Below are 19,095 nucleotides of genomic sequence, written 5' to 3'. Positions count from 1 at the left end.
CAAACAGTTGCAGAAAAAAATGAAGTAAATTCCCCCAACAAGAAGCTTCAGCATGCAGTGCTGGGTGTAATCACAAGTTTGTTCACATGCAGGAGCAGATCCTAACAGAGAGGGCCCTGAAGGCATATGCAACTCCTTCTCCTCCACACTTGGTGACCCAAGAGCAGGGGAGTGAATGTGACAGGGACACATGTCAGTCTCCTCTTATCTCTTCTCCCCACCTGGGCAGCCCTGGCTCCCATGCTCCTGCAAGTTCCAGACTGGTGGCCCAGATACAAAGATCCCTGCTTCTAAACAAAGCACAGCAATGACTCCATGGCTTTCAAATCTCATTCTCTCTTTATTTAAATTCTTGCTCTAATAGTTCCCCATGTTGTGGGAGAAGATCACAGTGATTTTAAATTTGGCTTTTTCAATGACATCTTGGAGCCAGAAGTATCCATGAGCCAGAGCCCTTTCTTCTGAAGGGAAGATGGAAACAGAAGACAAACAACTCTTCTAGAGAATTAACCAGAGACACCCCAGCATCCTTATTATAACATCCATTATTGCACACTTACAGCAGCTCAGAGATCAGAGATATTTCCATTTGTGATGAGACATTCACCATAACTGTGGTGAAATCCACTTGCCAAAATTAGTATTTGAGAGGTCTTGCTTTAAGTATGAGCTGTGGATATCATATGCATGTGGAGACCGCAGCAATTTGCGAAGTACAGTCAAATATTAAAGTAGAAAACAGGTGAGAAAAATAACGAGTATTTTTTGTTTGACCTATTTTATCAAGGGCTAATGTGAAACTATTCTCCATTCCTTTTCTTAACACTTGAGCAAAAATGTTGAGGGAAAACCAGAAAACTGAAAGCTATTTCTTTTCTGAGTAGTGGATGTGCAAAGTCATGGAAGACATTATAGCTGTACTGGTACAGCTGTGAATGGGGTTTGACCTGATAAATGTAAAAGAATTCATCAGATCTGGTTGTTCAAAATTGTGTGTTACTTGTACATTGCTTCTTCCACATTACTTGTCATTTAAATATTTGTGGAAAAAAGCCTGGATCTGTGGCCAAGCATGAACCTGTGCTTTAGAATTAGCCATGAACTCCCCACCCAAGACTGCCCTCTTCTGAAAAAGAGGGTGGTTTCCTATCCGGTACAAAGGGAAAAAGGGAGGGTCGAGGCAGTGCCCTACTCCAGGGTAAATGAGCATCTGAAAATTTTCCTTCCCTTGAGCCTGCAAATGCTTGCAGGCTTCAGTAGCAAAATACTCACTGTTGATAATATGGTCATCTTGACCAGCAATGAACAGTAAATGTGCCTCAGCTTTCTCTAGTGGGATCAGGCTTTGGTTGCCAGGAGCTTGAAAGGGGTCAGAAGGAGCATCAGAAAAATCAAGAATGTTGTCATCATAAACCTTGTTACGTTGTTGATCAGTGGGCAAAGGGGGGATGATTTTATCCTTGTAGCTGAGAGGAATAGCTGTATTGGCCACAGGGCCATTAATGGTAGCAACGGCTGTGATGTTCTTCAGGAAGGAAGCCATGGAGAGAGACAGGTCACCTCCTTTGGAGAAACCGAGCAGGCCAATGCCAGGCCCCTTTACCTGGTGGACAGGAGAAAACAAAAAACATCAGTACTGAGCTGAAAAATACAACAGCTAATTACCGGAGGAGAATATTGTGTAATGCTGAGAGTTTACATGACAGTACAGAGGAGGGGATGGCAACGATTAGTTTTTCTGCTGGACAAGTGCTAAACACCTGCCCTGAAGGAGGAGGGACATTAGGTGGCAATTTACGAAGGCTCTCTCCTGCACAACCTCGCCACCTTGTTACATTTCAGCTGTCTCCTGTGAGATTGCTTTGTGATGTCTCTCCACTGACCTTCCAGTGCGTATCTGTTTGACCCTTCCAACTTTCTAGAGTTCAGACACTCAAACCCCTGCATATGCCAGCCATGGAGCCAGGCAAGCATTCGGACACTTCCACAGAGATCACTCAGGTGAAGGGACAGGCGCTCTGGAGAAGAAGCACTCCCTGGATCCCAGAGGACAGGGAGTGTGCTCCTACCTGTGGGTGCTGCAGCATGTAGTTCACTGCCTCTTCAAAATATTCCAGATGGAGTTTGGTCACATCCTGGCGCAGATCCTCATATTGGTAATAAGCCAGGGCCAGTGTGGCAAAGCCATGATTGGCCAGCAGGCTGGCTCTGTACTCACGAAGGCCTCCTCCAAGTCCATCTATGTCAATGATTCCTGGAAAGAGGTCCTCTCCTGGAACAGGCAAGAGCAGTATTGCCTGAAATGACTCATTTAAATGTTTCTCTGGTTTAGAATGCATCAAATCAGGTACACAGTATGAACTGCAGAAGAGCATATTTGGGGGAAAGGACGTGACAAGTCACTCAGCTGTGTAGTGCTGGCAGGTAAAAAAGGCTCTTCCTCTGCTGTTTGCATGCAGGTGACAGCACATCTACTGGCTTTAGATAGACTGTGAGAATTCAAAGCAGTGGCTGTGTACCGCGGAGACCAGTACTGCAGTTGCCCATACCCATGTCTCAGTTAAATGTAGCAGAGCACTGTTGGCCTACACTGAACATGCACAGAAAAGGTCCTAAAAACGGGTAAGTCTTTCGACACTGTATCCCATAACATCCTCACAGACAAGCTCAGGCAGTGTGGCCTAGTTGAGGGGATTGGCAGTTGGCTGGATGGCAGAGCTCAGAGGGCTGTGCTCAGAAGTGCAGTCTAGTTGGAGGCCTGTAGCTATTGGTGTCCCCCAGGGGTCAGTACTGGGTCCAGTCTTGTTCAACTTGTTCATCAATGACCTGGACGATGGAACTGAGAGCGCCTTCAGCAAGTTTGCTGATGACACAAAGCTGGGAGGAGTGGCTGATACCCCAGAGGGCTGTGCTGCCATTCAGAGGGACCCTGACAGGCTGGAGGGCTGGGCCGAGAGGAACCTCATGAAGTTCAACAAGGGCAAGTGCAGGGTCCTGCACCTAGGGAGGAATAACCCCAAGCACCAGTACAGGCTGGGGGGTGACCTGCTGGAGGGCAGCTCTGCAGAGAGGGACCTGGGAGTCCTGGTGGACAGCAGGCTGACCATGAGCCAGCACTGTGCCCTTGTGGCCAAGAAGGCCAATGGGATCCTGGGCTGCATTTGGAAAAGTTTTGCAAGCAGGCCGAGGGAGGTGATCCTCCCCCTCTACTCAGCCCTGGTGAGGCCTCACCTGGAGTACTGTGTCCAGTTCTGGGCTCACCAGTACAAGAGGGACAGAGAATTACTGGAGCGAATCCAGAGGGCTACAAAGATGATTAGAGGACCGGAGTACCTGTTGTACGAGGAGAGGCTGAAAGAACTGGGCCTGTTTAGCCTGGAAAAGAGAAGACTGAGGGGAGACCTCATTAATGTACATAAATATCTGAGGGGAGGGTGTCAAGAGGATGGAGCTGGTCTCTTTTCAGTTGTGCCCAGCAACAGGACGAGAGGCAATGGGCACAAACTGAAGCACAGGAGGTTCCGGCTCAATATGAGGCGGCACTTCTTTACTGTGAGGGTTAAAGAGCACTGGAACATGTTCCCCAGAGAGGTTGTGAAGCATCCTTCTCTGGAGATATTCAAAATCCGCCTGGATGCCATCCTGTGCAACATGCTCTAGGTGATCCTGCTCAGCAGGGGGATTGGACTAGATGATCTTCAGAGGTCCCTGCCAACCTCAGCCATTCTATGATTCTGTGATTCTGTCTGTGGCGGTGCTCAGGGGAGGTGGGATAGTGCTGCAGCAAAAGCTCTTTGGGCTCTCCAACTCTGTATGGCCTTAGGTTGTTTTCTGATTGGTATCCAACTCTTGAATCATAACATAGAGATGTCCTGTATGGAGAGCACTGCCAGGAATGGAAAATCACGACTGGGACATCTCAGTGCAGGACAATTTGAATGTGGTGAAATCACAATGGGGAAATACATCTCCAAATGAAGCTGTGCAACAGAAATACTGATCATGCTTGCAGTTTTGTGAAGCTGAAGATTTGCTGCAGTGTCTGCAGGTTGAGAATAAACTCCTTGTACCCTGTGCCCAGGAAACAACAATTCAAAGAGCCAGGGACTGTGGCAAGGGTCTATAGCTTTAAAATACACACTAGTTAAAGGAGCAGGTCTCAGGACCCTGAGAAAACGAGACAGCATTTGACTTACAATAAGCACCTCAAGTGAAGGGAAGCAGGGAGGTTTGGATACAAAATGCATGCAAGTGGCTTCCTTCATCTCCTGGTCAGCAGGCAGGGGTAGAGGTGGAGCAGGGAAGGGATCCCTGGCCACACTGCCAAGGGAGATGCTGAACACGAGAAATTAGCCATTCTGCACCACGGACTCTGGCAGGAAAGTCTCTGTTTAACTACTTAGTAGGTACTGCAGCCTGGTGGTGTTCTTGAGCACATCGTACAGCTCAGAGAGGAGATCCTTTCTGAGAGCAATTAATTAATGTTTGTCTTTTCCGTCTGGAAAGGTGTCTTTTCTGTCTGGAAAGGTTTCTTTTCCATAGAAGTTCTTAAGTCCATCCTCTTCTGCCTTTCATGTACTGAAGTTGTCCACAGAGCGTATGTGCCAACAAAGGAACCTGAACATGGTGAATCGTGTTCACCATATAGTGGCTGCTGTGCAGGGGGAGACGGAAGATTCCCCCAAACCCTCCAGGAGGACTGCCTCATTTTTCACATGGAGCCAGCTCTGGGCAACAAGGCAGGGCTGGCACAGAGCCTGTCTGCACCACTCACTGCTTCAGCATCTCAGCCTCAGACACTTCCTGGCACGCTCACTGTCGCTTGCTGAGTGTTCCTCCACATTTGTGGCCTCAAGCTGTGGGAAAGATGGATTATTCCTCTGTCTGCAATCTTGTCCTGGCACCTGCACAGCCAGGTGAATGGGAACAATGGTCAGGCAGGTCACTGGGACCAGCAGATAGGACGAAGAGAGGATGGGGGCTTTCATGGTCTCCTCTTTATGCAGGTCATAGAAGAGCTTGCACTGACTAAACATGATTCTTTTAGAAAAACAACAGGATGGCCACAGCCAGTACTCACCGGGGGGCAGGAAGAGCGTGGCCCGGATCCTCCCCTCGCGCACCGGCACCCTGCGCACCCCGTCCCGCAGGAACACCCGCTCGTGCTCGGCCTGGGCCAGGAGCTGCCCGGGGGTGTCCCCGTGGCCCTCAAACACCTCCAGCTGCAGGCGGAAGGGGGTCTGCACGTCCTTCTTCACCAGCCGCCAGAAGGGCTTGCGGGGCTGCAAAGCCCAGAGCAGCCCCATGGGCTCCAGGCCGCTGAAGCTGCCTCCCGGCAGCGCGGGGCAGCGGGCCAGGTCCAGCTCCCCGTCGTCCGCCGCCTGGTACCGGCCGTGGGCCTCGAAGAGCTCGCCCGCCTCATCCCGCAAGGATGTCCGCAGCGTGACCTGCTGCCGCGGGCCGAGGCCCTGCACGGCGATGGCCAGCGGCTCGTCGAAGAGGCTGCGGGCGGCCGGCGAGAAGCGGATGGCGGCGGCCATGGAGGACAGGCTGCAGGCGAGGAATGCCCCGGGGATCCACGGAGGGCTGCGGCGCTGTGGGGGCCATGGCTTGGGGCCAGGCCAGCAGTGTTGCCTCTGCCAGCAGCGGGAGCTCACTTGGCGAAGAGGGAGGGCAGCGACCTGCCCCATGGCCCTGGATCACTTCACAGTGTCTGCATGTGGGCTGGAGCTTCTTGTATAAATGCTGCTTCCCACCCACAGGGAGGAGAATCCTGGGCAGGGACTGCATGGGCCCACGCTGGGCTGGGAGATATCCAGGCTGCCTCAAGCTGCGGCTGCAGCCCTGTTGGCATCTGTGGCAGGGTGGTCTCAGTGCAGTCAGTTCCTTGGCACCGCAGGAGCATTTCCAAGGGGCATCGCCTCTGCCCAGGCACTTGTTGATTAGCAGTGTGCATACATGCGGTGGTGGCGGTCCTCATAACCAGGTCTGTTTGTTATTGCTCCTTGCAAGACTGGACCAAGAAGGAGGCTCAGCTGCAGCCCTCCTCTCTATACCAAAGTTTCTCTCACAGGTTCTCACATGCATCTCCCAAATTTGGCCAAGCCGTAGGCTCCCAACATGAAAGGTTACTGCTCTTCTGTATGCAGACCTGCACGTAATTGGCACCACAGACTGGGAGCAATTTGTCAGCTTGCTCCTGCCACTCCAATGAGCTGCTGCCCCAGCAACATGATCCTGCACCCTGCACGTGGCATCATCATGTGCAGCCAGCTGCAGGCACGGGGACAGTCTTGAGCCTCTCACCAGATGATAGCATCTGGTGTGCCCACAGGCTGCCACAAGGTTCCATCCTTCCCTTCATCCCTCCCACACTCCCACCTACTCTTCTCCCTCCCTTTCCCTCCTTCCATCTCCTTATTAGCACAAGGGCGCGCCCATGGGTGTTGGCTGGACATGTTGGGAGCACTGATTACAAAATATACTAGGTAGGGAAGGGTGTTTCATTTGCTACTAATTCTCTTCTATCAGTTCTGATCTCTTTTATACAAGAGAGATTTTTCAATCCAAACACAAAGCTGCAGACATACATAAATTCTTTTGGGAGGAGACTGAAGGAAGCAGAACAGCTTCTTGGATGGCCAGAGCGTATTCAGGCCAGAAGTGGAAGTTACCGGTCAGAGCATGTCCTTCCTGAGGGTAGGTGAACGCAAGGCACAGAAGACACAGCTTTTCCAGAGGGAAAATTTCATTCCTAGCAGCCTGGGAGCTCTTAAGCTGGGACACCGGTATACTTCTAACATACCACGTTGTGTACTTTTTGCAGTTTAGAGATGTTTCCATTTGAGATGGGGCATTCACTGTAAATGTGGTGAAATCTCTGTACTAAAAGGTGCATATGGCAGATGTCGCTTTAATCTATGGGCCAAAGACGGTATATACGTGGGGAGACCACAGCTATGTGGAAAGTACAGACATTTATCTGGAGTTCACAGACCACCAGGGAGATAACAGCATATTGCATATGATGTGTTCAGTTAAGATCAGTTCAAATGCTATTCCTTTTTTCAATGCCTGATTGAAAAAGATCAGGGAAATTACAGGAAACGTGAACGCAATTCTGCTGACAGCTGTGGGTATGTGAAGCCATGTTATTGGGGTTATACTGATGCAGGTGTGAGAGAACAACATTAATTCAATAATTGGAAAAGCACCTGTCAACTCAGGTCCTTCAGACCTGGGTGTGCTTGCTGTTGGAGTAGAATAAAATCTAGACCTCTTGCAAGCATCTTCCTGGCTACTTGAATGAGCTTTGTGATCCTCATTCCCCATCTCAGAAGGCCAGCAAGTTCAAAATGGGCTCTTTGTCACTGGGTTCAATGGTGAAAAGGAAGGTTCAGCATAGGGGAGGAGAACATGTCTAGCATTTTCTTTCTTTGAGATTGTAGACAATTTTTGTTTGTTTGATTAACAAATTACTTGCTTTTGCAGAAACAACCTGATTACTCAGCTCTGCCCAGGCCTGGTGTCCCACTGCTGAACAGGCTGTACCTGCCAACCCTGTCAGGCCAAATGCCGCAGGGGCAGTTACCAAATAGCAAGTGCAAACACATGGCACAAGGTTCTTGATAACAATCTGCCTTCAGGCTTGCTGGTTGTTATCCTTGGAGGAATAGACCCAGAGGAAGGCACAGCTGCAGTCCCCCTCCCTTGGATGTTGGTGGTATTGTACTGGTGCATCTGTGAGCAGAGGTTGACCAGAGAAATTTCAAATAAGCTAATGAAGTCAGGCCCTATGCAGCTATTTCCCAGCTGATGTGGAAAGATTCATATGCAAGAGTACACCAGCCACCCTACGCTGAGGTTCGTGAGGCTTGCAAAGGAAATTTATGGAGCAGCTCAGGTAAATGTTAAACGGCAGGCCAACTTCACTGTTGCAAGGGAGAGATCAGTTTGTCACTAGGTCTTAAGTCCTCATTAACATTTAGGCATCTCGTTATTTTTCTCAGTGGAAGTCAGTGTGGTGATCCTGACCAGAAAATCATTGTACATCAAGGAGTCAATGATTCACAGTACAGTTAACCTGAGCACAACCAGGCCGGTGCCACATTGTGCATTGAGCATGGCCTCCAGGCCTGTGCTGTGCTGCTGAAATCCTGTGGCCTCAGGATTAGCTCAGGAAACTTTTAATACCAGAGGAGCCTGTGCGCAGCTCCCAGTCAGTACTGGCAATTGTGTCACCCTCATGGCCTTGCCTTTATGGTAGGATCAGAGGACAGATATCCTGAGTGGGAAGGGATCCACAAGGATCATCGAGTCCAACTGCTGGCTCCACATGGGACCATCCAGAAATCAGACCACGTGTCTGAGAGCATTGTCCAAACACTTACTGAAATCCAACAAGCTCGGTGCCGTGACCACTGCCCTGGGGAGCCTGTTCCAGTGCCCAGCACCCTCTGGGTGAAGAACTTTTTCCAAATATCCAGCCTGACCCTCCCCTGTCACAGATTCATGCCATTCGCTCAGCTTCTCTCACTGGTCCCCAGAGAGCAGAGCTCAGTGCCTGCCTCTCTACTCCCCTCATGAGGAAGCTGCAGGCCATCATGAGGCCTCCTCTCAGCCTCTTCTCTGGGCTGAACAAACCAAGTGACTTCAGCTGCTCCTCATACATCTTGCCCTATAGATCCTTCACCATCGTTGTAGCCCTCCTTTGGACACTCTCTAATAGTTTTACGTCTTTCTTATTGGGGCACCCAAAACTGCATGCAGGACTCGAGGTGAGGCCACACCAGTGCAGAGTGGCACAATCCCTTCCCTTGACCAGCTAGCCATGCCATGCTTGATGTACCCCAGTATACAGTTGGACCTTTTGTCTGCCAGGGCACACTGGTGGCTCATATTCAACTTGGCATTGACCAGAAACCCCAGATCCCTTTCCGTAGGGCTGCTCTCCAGCCTTTCATCCCCCAGACTGTACATATATCCAGGTGCAGAATCTGGCACTTGCTCTTGTTAAATTTAACATCGTTGGTGATTGCTCAGCTCTCTTATTTGCCAAGATCTCTCTGCAAGGCCTCTCTGTCCTCGAGGGAGTCAACAGCTCCTCCTAATTTAGTATCGACAATGCAGCGTCTTGTTAGATACTAACTGTGCAGCAAGTTCTCATGCACCTGTTTCTGTTTGACTGTAGACATGATACTCAGAGCTGTATCCTTTTAAGAAAACCCTATAATAGCTTGAATGACCAGCAGGGGAGTATCTCTGCTGTGGGCTATCTGCATGGCATCGTGCTTGTGAGTTGGAGTCCAGTTTGATGCTCAACATCAAAAGGGAACTAAGATTGTGCTATTCTCTTCTCATAACGTTAGCTCTCACAACATTTTTAATGATACCTCACAGAGTCTAAGTGCCTTGCTTACCAGGATCATAAACAACCATCACCAAATATGTCTGTATGTAATAAGAGTACTTCCCACAGTAGTGCAGGCTGCTTTGCAATACTTGGTAAACATAGATGATTTACAGATTATAAAAAGTTCACTAGCTTCCTGAAGTTACCTAGGATGTATATGGCTGGCAAAAGGGGAAATGAAAAAAACAAAACAAAACAAAACAAAACAACTTTCCTTCTCCAGTCACCCAGCCATGCAGAGTTGTTTCTAGAGTGGATCCTTGTTTTAATCAGAAAATTTGATTTCTCTGCCTAGGTCAAAGCCATTCTTCACTCAGATCAGATACTGCGATCAGACTGCTCATTCACACCTAGCAGGTATAAGGTGAAAACAAGAGAGAATACCTTCTAAACAAATATATGTTTATTTTGTACAAAAACAAGAGTTACACTTGCACCAGTGGTTTCTTAGTAGTCAGAATGCCCTTCTCAAACAGGAGTGTGGCTAAAGAAATCTTGTCCTCCAAGGTTCCACATGGGAGGGTATCCACAGTGACATGGTTTGGATAGGAAGACAGAAGAAATTCAATACTGTCTGTATACTCAGGATCAATCTCAAGGTACTTGGGTTCTTCCTTATGATACACTCTTGAATTTTCTGTTGTGTAGTACAGCATCACACCTGCTTCTTCATTGCACAACCTAATGATGCCATGACGGAGAAGACGAACTTCTGTGTCTTTTGTTATTAGTATGTCAACATTGTGGGGACTTCCATCTTGCCACTGGGCCGGAAAGCCATACACGCTTAGCTGTTTTTCATTTTGAGTAAGCACTGGGGGGAGACAGTCATGAAGAAACGACTTGGCTCTCTGATCCACAGCAGCATCAACGGGTGCATAGTCAACAAGTTTCTTCATCAGTCTCTGCAGCTTCTCCACAAAGGCTGTTCGGTGAGGGTCAACTGCATCCGAGTTGGCGACCCCCATGTACCCCAGGTAGCCCATGGGAAGCCCTTGCCGGTACTCAACATCCTCCTCTAGGGCCATCTGCAGGGCCGCCGGGAGGAGCTTCTCCAGGAGATCGCCCCAGGAATTCCTCTGGTAGGAGGACACCGTGATGTGGAGCGAGTGCGCGTCAGGCAGACAATCGCCCTGGTGGATAAAGCCCCGAGGGAAGTAGAGCAGGTCCCCAGCCTCCAGCACCACCTCCAGCACAGGCTTGCCGAGCTCAGCCTGCGTCAGGTTAGCACTGGAGAACTGGGGCAGCACCTCGGTGTCTGTCCGGGGGCTGTAAACGCGCCAGTGCTTCTTCCCCTCCAGCTGCAGCACGAAGGCCTCGATGTCATCGTAGTGGGGGGCGAAGCCCTGCGTGCCTGGTGGCGTGAGGTAGGTGTTGGCCCCCGCCATGCTCCCGAAATACTCCTGCAGGATGGAGAGCAAGTGCCAGACTGTGGCAGAGAACGCCTGGGGGTTGAGGAGCCGCAGGGAGCACCCGTTCTGGTAGAAGTCCCAGACGACTGCGGGCAGGGCCCGGCCCACGGGGTTGTGCGTCTCCCGCACCCCCTCGGCGTAGCTGGTCACGTCCAGGTGGGTCCCGAACTGCACCTCGCCGCTGCGCAGGATGGCGTCGAAGTCGGCCGTGGAGAACAGCCCCGCGTAGTAGCCGGGGTCTCCCCGCCGCACCAGCAGCGGCTCCCGCTCCCAGTGCCGCCCCGAGAACTCCCCCGGCGCCAGCGGCGCCACCAGCCAGCGGAACAGCTCCGCCGCCCGCCGCCGGCTGTCCTCCAGCCGCCCCAGCCGCCGCAGCAGCCCCGGCACGCCGCCGCCCGAGCTCGCCGCGGGGCCTCCCGGTGGCTTCGTTTCGGTGCTGCCAGCCGGAGCCTGCACCCTCGGGGCGCCCCGGTTCGCCGCGGGGCCTCCCGACGGCTTCGCTTCGGGGCTCCCAGGCGGAGCCTGGACCCGCGGGGCGCCCGGGCTCGCCGCGGGGCCTGCCGGCGGCTTCTTCTCAGTGCTCCCGGGCGGCGCCTCGGCCCGCTCCACGCGGCTCGGGACGGCGGCGCTCGGCGGCGGCGCCGCAAGCTCCGGGCCGCCTCCTCCTCTCGCCGCGCCGCGCCTCGGCCGCGCCTTGGCCCGCTTGCCTCCCGCGGGCAGCGGCGTCCCGCGGCGGCGCCGCTCCAGCCGCTCGGCCCCCGCCGCCCGGCGGTACACCGAGAGCGCCGACAGCCGCCCCAGCCGCCGCCGCTGCAGCTCCTCCGCGCCGCCCGCCGCCATGGCCGCCCGCCCCGTCTCGGCCCGCCCCGCAGGGCCGCTTCCGCCGGGGTGGGCGCGGTGGCACCGCCCAGCGCCGGTCCCCCCGTGGGGCCTCAGCGGGCCCGGTGCTTCGTAGGGCCCGGGAGCCCGCAGAGGCTTCTTGTTGTTCAGAAGATGTACCGTAATGGTGCTAGGGAGACGCCACGTGAAGGGCTGTGTCCTCTCAAAGCATCCCCCAAACCAAAAGACTGTCTCGTCATGTCACGTTTCGTTTTGCCAAATCCACCTGCTGCATAACTCCGGCACACCTTTGTCTGCGCTCTCTCCATTTGTCTCCGGTGCTCGGAGCTCCCCAGAGCGATGGTGACGGTGGCGGTGGCAGCACTCTGACCTCTCCGAGGCTGCTGCTTCAGGCACTAGGCTATGTTGATGATTTCCTGGTCAAGAACAAGCTTCAATAGGAGAAATTCACTGAGCAACACTCGCGTGAGAAAAATCTCTGATGGACTGACATAATTTGTGGGAATGGATTTTGCATGGGCATTTTTCCTCCTGTTAGTCCAGAGCATGTAACTGGAGCAATTACCTGAGTGTGCTCGGGAAGCTTACGGTTTGCAAAGGTGTTATTAGCCTCTCACAGATCTGAATATCAGCTTCACAGAGGTATGTATTTAACATAAAATAAGCAGCTAACATTCACGAGGCACGTGCAGATCTGTTGTGTGGGCCACGTAGTGTAACGGGCCTAGGATACGGAGCTGGAAGGCCAATTTTGCCTCTTCTACCTTTAGCATTGCCAGGATTTCAGCTCTGACCGACATTTTCGTGGTACCAGAAGGCAGGAGCAGAAATCCCCAGCCGGGCCTAGTAAGGGTGCGTTCAGCTGCTCAGTCTTAACTCTGGAAACAGACACCTTACAGGTTTAAGATATTTTGGATTGTCTTAAAAATACATCAATCTCAAACCACTGCGTTGCAAGCCTCATTTTAGAGGTGCGTGCACAACGTTATTGCCTCCGGTTTAATGTCTTGAGCATTTTCGGCCTTGCCAGCAGGTGGCAGAGGCAGCCCGGCGCTCTGGCACCGCCGGCTCCTCCGCCTCGTGTTTGGGGAAGGCTCGTAGAGATGCCGGTCTGGTCATGGGGAGGTTTCTTGGCAGGATTTCTGCTCTGGATGGGGTTTAAAATGAGAGGAAAGTGGAAGCAGGCTGTGTGTTCATGTGTATCCTGGGAGAGAAGGAAGGGTGAGCTCTGCATTTCAAACCGTTCTTTGTTTTCCAAGGTTAAGCCCTGCTTACCAGAATAATCTTATCAGCTGAAACCGTTTCAGCAGAACTGGGCCCTAAACAAAACCAAGAGGCAGATGCTTTGAAATAGGGTAGAAATTCGACTATTGTGTGCTTGAATTGCATGTAAGCATGGCTAAGTAGGCTTTGGGGGGAAAAAGACCTTTGAAAACTCTGGGCTTCTGAGGTGTTACTCGTGTTACTGTTTAATTTACTCGAGTGCAACCGATTCTTAGATGCTGAGCGCTTGGTACAGAGCCTGACCCGAGTTGCTCCGGAATATCTATAATGAGTTCAGTAGTGCTGTCCTGGGTGTTTACCAGTACAGTGGGTTCAAAGTCTCACTCTGGGGCTCTGATCTTGGTACAAACGTCACTTTCTACTGCTGAAAGATAGATGACTGACATTGGATTTTTTGATGTGTAACAAAGTCCCAAAGTGAAGGACATGGTGGAAAATAATGGTGGTGAAATCTCTATAACAACAAAACGTTTCTTTTGACAGTTGAGCCTTTCCAGTGGTAAACGCTTTCATGAATAAAGAACGTTGCTACTTTTCTGTGCCACGCAAGAAAGGATTTTGACCTACGGCGTGAAGAGAGAGCTTTCACATCACTTACAGAGTACTCAGATGGTTTTCTAGGAATAGCCAAGAGGTTTATGTGCTGTTTTCATTCATTGTCTGATATTTCAAGGGAATTTGTTGAAAAGAAAGTAGAATGTCACATAAAACTCTTTAAATAAACAAAAGGAAAGTAGCACAGATCTCTGAGTGATTAGGTGGTCCCCAGCTGCTGCTCACATAGACATAGTAGCAACTGGAGGCTCAATTAAATTTCTTAATTAGAATTTAGCACAAAGTTACTCAGATTTTATGAGCATATAAGCTGCATTACCAAGAGCCACACACATTTTATTTAAGAGGATATAAAAAACGTGGTGAGTACAACTTATAAAAGAGCCACAAGTGACTTCAGAAGAAATAAGTAAATGGCACCTCAAAGAGGTGCAGGGCTTATTTGATATTTTAACCTTTTTCCACTGATGGTTCAAAGAATTGAAATCTTGGGTTTAAAGAACAGCTTGTATAAGGCATGATCCTGCAAAGCTATGAGCCATATTCACTAAGGAGTGGAAAGGGCAAAATTATTTGCACAATCGGGCCTAATCCACATTTTTTACTTCTCTGTATACTGGATGCTCAATTGTTCACCATCGTGCAAACTGCTCAGCACATTCTCTTAGTTCCTGAAAAACCACTAATGTAAATCGGTCACTTTTAGAAAGTTAAACTAGGTTTAATCCTTTTTCTCATGATTACTTCGCTGGCAGCCTTCCTTTCGCACTGTCAGTTTTGTTCTCGTGCCAAAAGCAATATCCAGTAAGGAAAAGGAACATTTCAAGCCTTCATTAACAGGTTTCCTCAACTTAGAGCCCTGAGAGTCTTTCTCATACAGCCCAGTGACATCCAGGATGTCATCACTGGAAGGACACTGGGCAGGATTGTGAAGCCTGCTCCTCTTTGTGAAAGCTATAAAGTTCACTGCCAGATAACAAGACTAAAAGCTAATTCAGGAACTGTTTCTCAAGAGCTATCCTCTGGCCCCCTCATCAGAGTGAATGCACTCACTCAGTGAAGCATCTCTTGGCAGAGTTTTTGGCCTGTCTCCAGCTGTTTCTCTCTTCTCAGTGATTTTCTTATTCAGTGACTGGTTGTAGTCTTTAATCCTGGTTATCTGGCACACAGAGCCCCACTGAGAAAATATGCCGTTCCTGCCGTGCGAAAGTCCAATTAAAACAAATTTATAAAAATAATAATTACAAGGTCCAGGCTCCCCTATGACATTATCTTTTTAGAGGAATTGGAAGCACAGACGTTTCCTCCTGTCCTGTGTGACACTAAAATATACACTCTGTAACTTGAAGCTGAAATTACATAAAATATTTGAGTAGGACCCTCGACTGAGCTGTCACCTCATGCCTACTGGAATCGCAGGGTTTACTTTGTAGGCATTTCAAAAGTAATTTTATGAGGGCTTTTTGTGCTCTTAATATATGTCATCTAGCATTTGGTAGCATTGAGCAGATACCATCTGCAGTGACTCCGTAGGCAGTGACTAACCACAAAGCTGCAGACACCACGGCTCCAGTCTTCTTGCTTTTCAGCAGAAGGAGAGAGGTAAATGGCCATGAAAATCCACATCATAAAATGAAAGCAAAAAGAATCTGAGTGAAGTATTTGCCCTGTAAGATTGCTCACATACAGACAATTAAGACAGAAGGTATAGTCAGGCTGTTGTGCATGCATTGTGTATCTGGTGGTAGAGAATATGCTTTTGATATGCAGAGATGGCTCTTGACAGGCTGTTTGGGTGAGGCTTTTCCAGGGCAGAAGGATTGTAAAGGATTCTTACTATTCATATCCTTTCTGTATTAATTATGGCAACTGCACACCTTTGCTTATTAACTACATGCATGCCCTCTATTTGAAAATGAACATATAGCAGTTCTGACATATAGCTGTGACATTCAGCATTTGGTTCTTCAGTGCGTTTCTGCTTTTCAGAGGTGTTGCAAAAGACTTTCTCCTTTCCTGGTAAGTGGGCAAAAAAGCTGTCTACACCGAGTTTTTTCCGAAGTACTCTGAAATCGCTTGCTCACCTCTGACGCAGCATATCAGATGGAAATATCTGTTGAAACAGGATGTCTTGGTTTAGCAACCATATTGTTCAGGTTTGCTCAGAGCATGACAGCAGAAAGCCTACGTAGTACTTCTGTATTTTTTTCCCATAGTAGATTTGTGTAGCTACTAGAAGCACATTTTTGAAACATTTTTTAACATTTTCAGAGCTCATCCACACACACAAGCTCTCACATTCTACCTCTACTGTCAAAAAGATGGAATTCCTCTGGGGTGAGCACAGTTATAGCAGCATAAAAATGCTTATGTTGTAGTATTTATACTGGTATGGCTTGTTCCTAGAAGGGATAGTATTACAGTGTGATTAGAGAAGGGAGATTTAATCGCCAACATTGTTTTAGATAGCCAATAGGAAAGAATGATGTTAAGCCTCCGGGTACCTGCACTGAAGATATGGAGTTTGTATTATCATGAGTGCGCGTGTAATGTACTCTCAGGTCCTTAGGGGATGGCATAATATCCTACTGTCCTGGTGAGACCAGAAAGGATCTCTTGTCTAAGAAAGCACCACTGACAGGAGCACGTGGGAAACACATAAACAGCCAGGTCCATTAATCCAGCATATTACCCTATCTCTTCTGTTAAAAGGTGGAAAAGGGGCAAGGGCTGGATATATTGGGTGTGCTACGAAGTCTCTCCCAGTGCTTCATTATCCATCAGTATTAAAGAACCTTGAAGCCTTGCTTCCAATATCAGGCCTTGGATAATTCATTTTCCTCCTCTCATGGAAACTCTCTGCAGGAAGACTGACTACACAGAACATGACCCGCAGATGAGCGTAGCGAATGGGCAGTTTGCTGTGTTGCATGCTCAGTTCGTTCAGTTAGGTGACCTCTAGGGTCATGGTCCTTTTCCTTTCCCACCACAACCCCCTTTCCCTTTGGTTACCAACGACTACATGGGGAGTTACGGAGATACAAGTGGCTGAGCAGAAAAGTGGTAATAGCAACAAATCAGTTTAAATATCCAACAAATATTTGTAAAAGCTATATGTAGCTGAAGCATATATTAGAATTTCATTTACAATAGTGTGTCCTGTCCTTTTCCTTACCCACTCTCAACTCTTTCTCACTTGGAAGCAGAACATCTTTACAATACAAAGACTGTTGCTTAGAAATTAAGGCTTAAGGCACCATGTTTCATCAAAAATTTAGTCAAAAATTCAGACTGTGAATAAGATGAAGAGTTAAACCAAAGCTATTGGGAATGCAACATATTAAGAGCTATGCCAGGTCAGAAATGACTCTAGGTTTCATAACAACAGAAGAAAACTCAGGACTGGTAGAAATATCTGTCTAGTCATTTTGGAACACTGGCTCAAACATAACTGTGTTGTGCTGGTGTCTGAGAGCAGCACTCAGAGTAACCGAGAAGCAGCTGCGAGAAGGAGGGCAGCTATCTGCTTTGGTTTTGCTTTCCAAACAGAGTGACATGTGGAGACCTTGAAAAAAAAATAGTATGTTCTTGTATTTTCTTCTTAATTTAATTCTTGAACATGTGGTGATTTGGGGGTTACAGAGCGTCATTCTGATACTCGGGGTTTGTGTCACGCTCCTGCTTCTGCCCCAGCACCTCCAATGTGAACTTGGTAAATGAACTTGCAGGTGATGTTCTGAAATGACCGCGGATTCCAGTTCCCATATGTCCTGGATGTGTGCTAGTTGACACACATCCTTTGTTGTTCTGTTCCTTTGCTTGATTTAGAAACAAAGAGGTGTAAGGGGTACGGTGCACGCAGGGAGAAGATAACGAAGATAATGATACAGAGAAGCCTTATGTAATTTTTGCATTTCAACTTCCTGATTTTTTTTTTTTTCAGCCCTGCGAACTGCTCTCGCTTGCATTTTGGGTGAAATAGCTGCGTGAAAGCCTGGCGAGCGCTGTCGGGAATACGCCTGCCGGCTGGTAACGTGCTTCGGTGAGGCCCCTGGAGCGCAGCCGCAGGGGCGCTGCGCGGAGCATTCCCCTGGTGCCTGCATCCAACACCTGGCGCTGCCCCCGCTCGGAAAATGGAGGCCTGCTTCTGCTTCGCGGCCTCGGGGAAGGCGAGCGGAGCACATTTAGCTCCCCGAGCAGCCCGGGCACGGGAGCTAACGCGTGACAGAGCGGCCCGCTCCCCGTTCCCTGCGGCCAGCCCGCAGCCGAGGGAGGATCCCTGGGGCCGAGAGGCGTCTCCCTGTACCCCCGCTGGGCTAACGGAGGTGACACCGGGCCCTGCGGCAGCACCAGGCACCACGGCCTGGGGGCGAGCGCCAGGAGCCCTTGGTGGCCCACGCAGCCCCGCCGAGGGGCTTCAGGCGGCAGCAGGGGCCGAGGGGCCGGGCAGGCTCCTGGCGGCCCAGCCGGGGCAGGCTCCGCGGGCGGCCCCCGGGCACGGGGCCGGGTTTCTGCCCGGACCCCACCGGCAGGACCCCGCCGCCGCCCGGCCTCCGCGCACCCCACCCGCCCCCGCCCCAACGCAGCCTAACCCCGAGCGGGGGGGCGGGCCCACCGCCTCAGCTGGCACCTCCCGCAGCCTATCGCAGCGCTGCCCTCCGGCCCCTTCCCCCAATCAGGAGCGGCAGCTGAAGAGTGGGGGCGCCAAAGCCTCGGAGTGAATAAAACACCGGGGGCCCGTGGGCGGGGGGGAGGCGGGCTCGGCGCTTTGACGAGCAGCTCGGCGCACCAATCCGAGGGCAGAGCGGCGGGGAGGGCGGCCAATGGGACGCCGGGATGGGCGGGGGCGGGTGCAGCAGCGGCGGCGGGGCCGGGGGGGGGGCGGCGGCGGCGCTGCTCGGTGGCGGAGGGCGGCGGCTGAAGAGGCGGCGGCGGCGGGCGAGCAGGTGAGCGCCGCCGGGCCGAGCTGAGCCGGGCCGGGTTGGGCCGGGCCGGATAGGGATGGCGGGGGGCGAAGCCTCAGGTGGGGGGGGAACCGGAGGGGAACCGGGGGGCGCCGCCCGGTCCCCGCCCCGGTGCAGGGGGCGGCGGGGAGGGCGCGGGTGGGGCCCCGCTGGGCGGCACAGGTGGGGCCGGCCCGCTGCGGAGCCCCCGCGGCGCTTCCGGGGCTGCCCCAGGCCGCCCCCGCGCCCCCGTTTGCCGCGGCGGGGTCCCCGCTGGGCGCTGCGGCTCCCCCGGGGCCGGGGGCTTTATGTAACGTGCTGTGAGCGCCGCGTAACGGGGCCCGGGGGGGCCGGGGGGCTCGGGGGGGGGGGGGTTGCTGCTGTGTGCCTGCCCTGCCCCGGTTCTGCTCCGTGCGCCTCGGCTCAGCCGTCAGGGCTGGGAGATGCTCCCGGCTCCGAACAATGTCCGATTGTCGCCTCCCAGCGCGGCTCTGGTTGGGTTTTCTGGTGGTTTTCCTCATTTTTCGGTCTTCCTGCCTCTCCGGCGAGGCTGCTGAATGAGAGGGTAAAATGGAAGGCGCAGTCATGCTGCTTGGCCATAATACTACTCCAGCCGTGGCTTGTAGAGAAAAGGGTAAATATTTAAATG

At 51.3% G+C, this 19,095-nt stretch overlaps 3 protein-coding genes across 10 annotated transcripts in view; 1 reads left to right on the top strand and 2 right to left on the bottom strand.

Moving 5' to 3' along the window:
* Positions 1-40: 40 nt before the first annotated feature.
* LOC310900792 (acyl-coenzyme A thioesterase 5-like) lies at positions 41-6,375 on the bottom strand. Its single transcript, XM_083839351.1, has 3 exons — positions 5,081-6,375; positions 2,070-2,272; positions 41-1,603 (listed from the first exon to the last, which is right to left on the bottom strand). The coding sequence occupies exons 1-3, from the start codon at positions 5,688-5,690 to the stop codon at positions 1,022-1,024; spliced, it is 1,395 nt and encodes a 464-aa protein (XP_083695477.1). The 5' UTR covers positions 5,691-6,375; the 3' UTR covers positions 41-1,021.
* Positions 6,376-9,009: 2,634 nt separating this feature from the next.
* Positions 9,010-11,688, bottom strand: RIOX1 (ribosomal oxygenase 1). Its single transcript, XM_083839319.1, has one exon. The coding sequence runs from the start codon at positions 11,662-11,664 to the stop codon at positions 9,838-9,840; it is 1,827 nt and encodes a 608-aa protein (XP_083695445.1). The 5' UTR covers positions 11,665-11,688; the 3' UTR covers positions 9,010-9,837.
* Positions 11,689-18,336: 6,648 nt separating this feature from the next.
* NUMB (NUMB endocytic adaptor protein) overlaps positions 18,337-19,095 on the top strand; it is a 95,479-nt gene continuing 94,720 nt past the window's right edge. For 6 of the 8 annotated variants that reach the window (XM_083839307.1, XM_083839316.1, XM_083839305.1 and 3 more), the window contains exon 1: positions 18,337-18,449. The gene's annotated coding sequence lies outside the window, so the exon portion shown is untranslated. Of the gene's footprint in view, positions 18,450-18,842; positions 19,081-19,095 lie in introns of those variants that run through there. The other 2 variants (XM_083839313.1, XM_083839311.1) reach the window with 2 other exon arrangements.

This window comes from Anser anser (genome assembly GCF_964211835.1).
Source record: "Anser anser genome assembly, chromosome: 5".
Lineage (NCBI taxonomy): Eukaryota > Metazoa > Chordata > Aves > Anseriformes > Anatidae > Anser > Anser anser.
This window is presented reverse-complemented; position numbering and strand designations above follow the sequence as displayed.

What these genes read in the sequence shown, in the direction of transcription:
- LOC310900792 (XM_083839351.1), bottom strand. Translation starts at nt 5,690, where the DNA reads ATGGGGCAGGTCGCTGCCCTCCCTCTTCGCCAAGTGAGCTCCCGCTGC. An exon ending in CACGCTCTTCCTGCCCCCCG is followed by an intron (nt 2,273 to 5,080) that starts GTGAGTACTGGC and finishes TGCCTGTTCCAG; the next exon opens with GAGAGGACCTCTTTCCAGGA. An exon ending in ACATGCTGCAGCACCCACAG is followed by an intron (nt 1,604 to 2,069) that starts GTAGGAGCACAC and finishes CCTGTCCACCAG; the next exon opens with GTAAAGGGGCCTGGCATTGG.
- RIOX1 (XM_083839319.1), bottom strand. Translation starts at nt 11,664, where the DNA reads ATGGCGGCGGGCGGCGCGGAGGAGCTGCAGCGGCGGCGGCTGGGGCGG.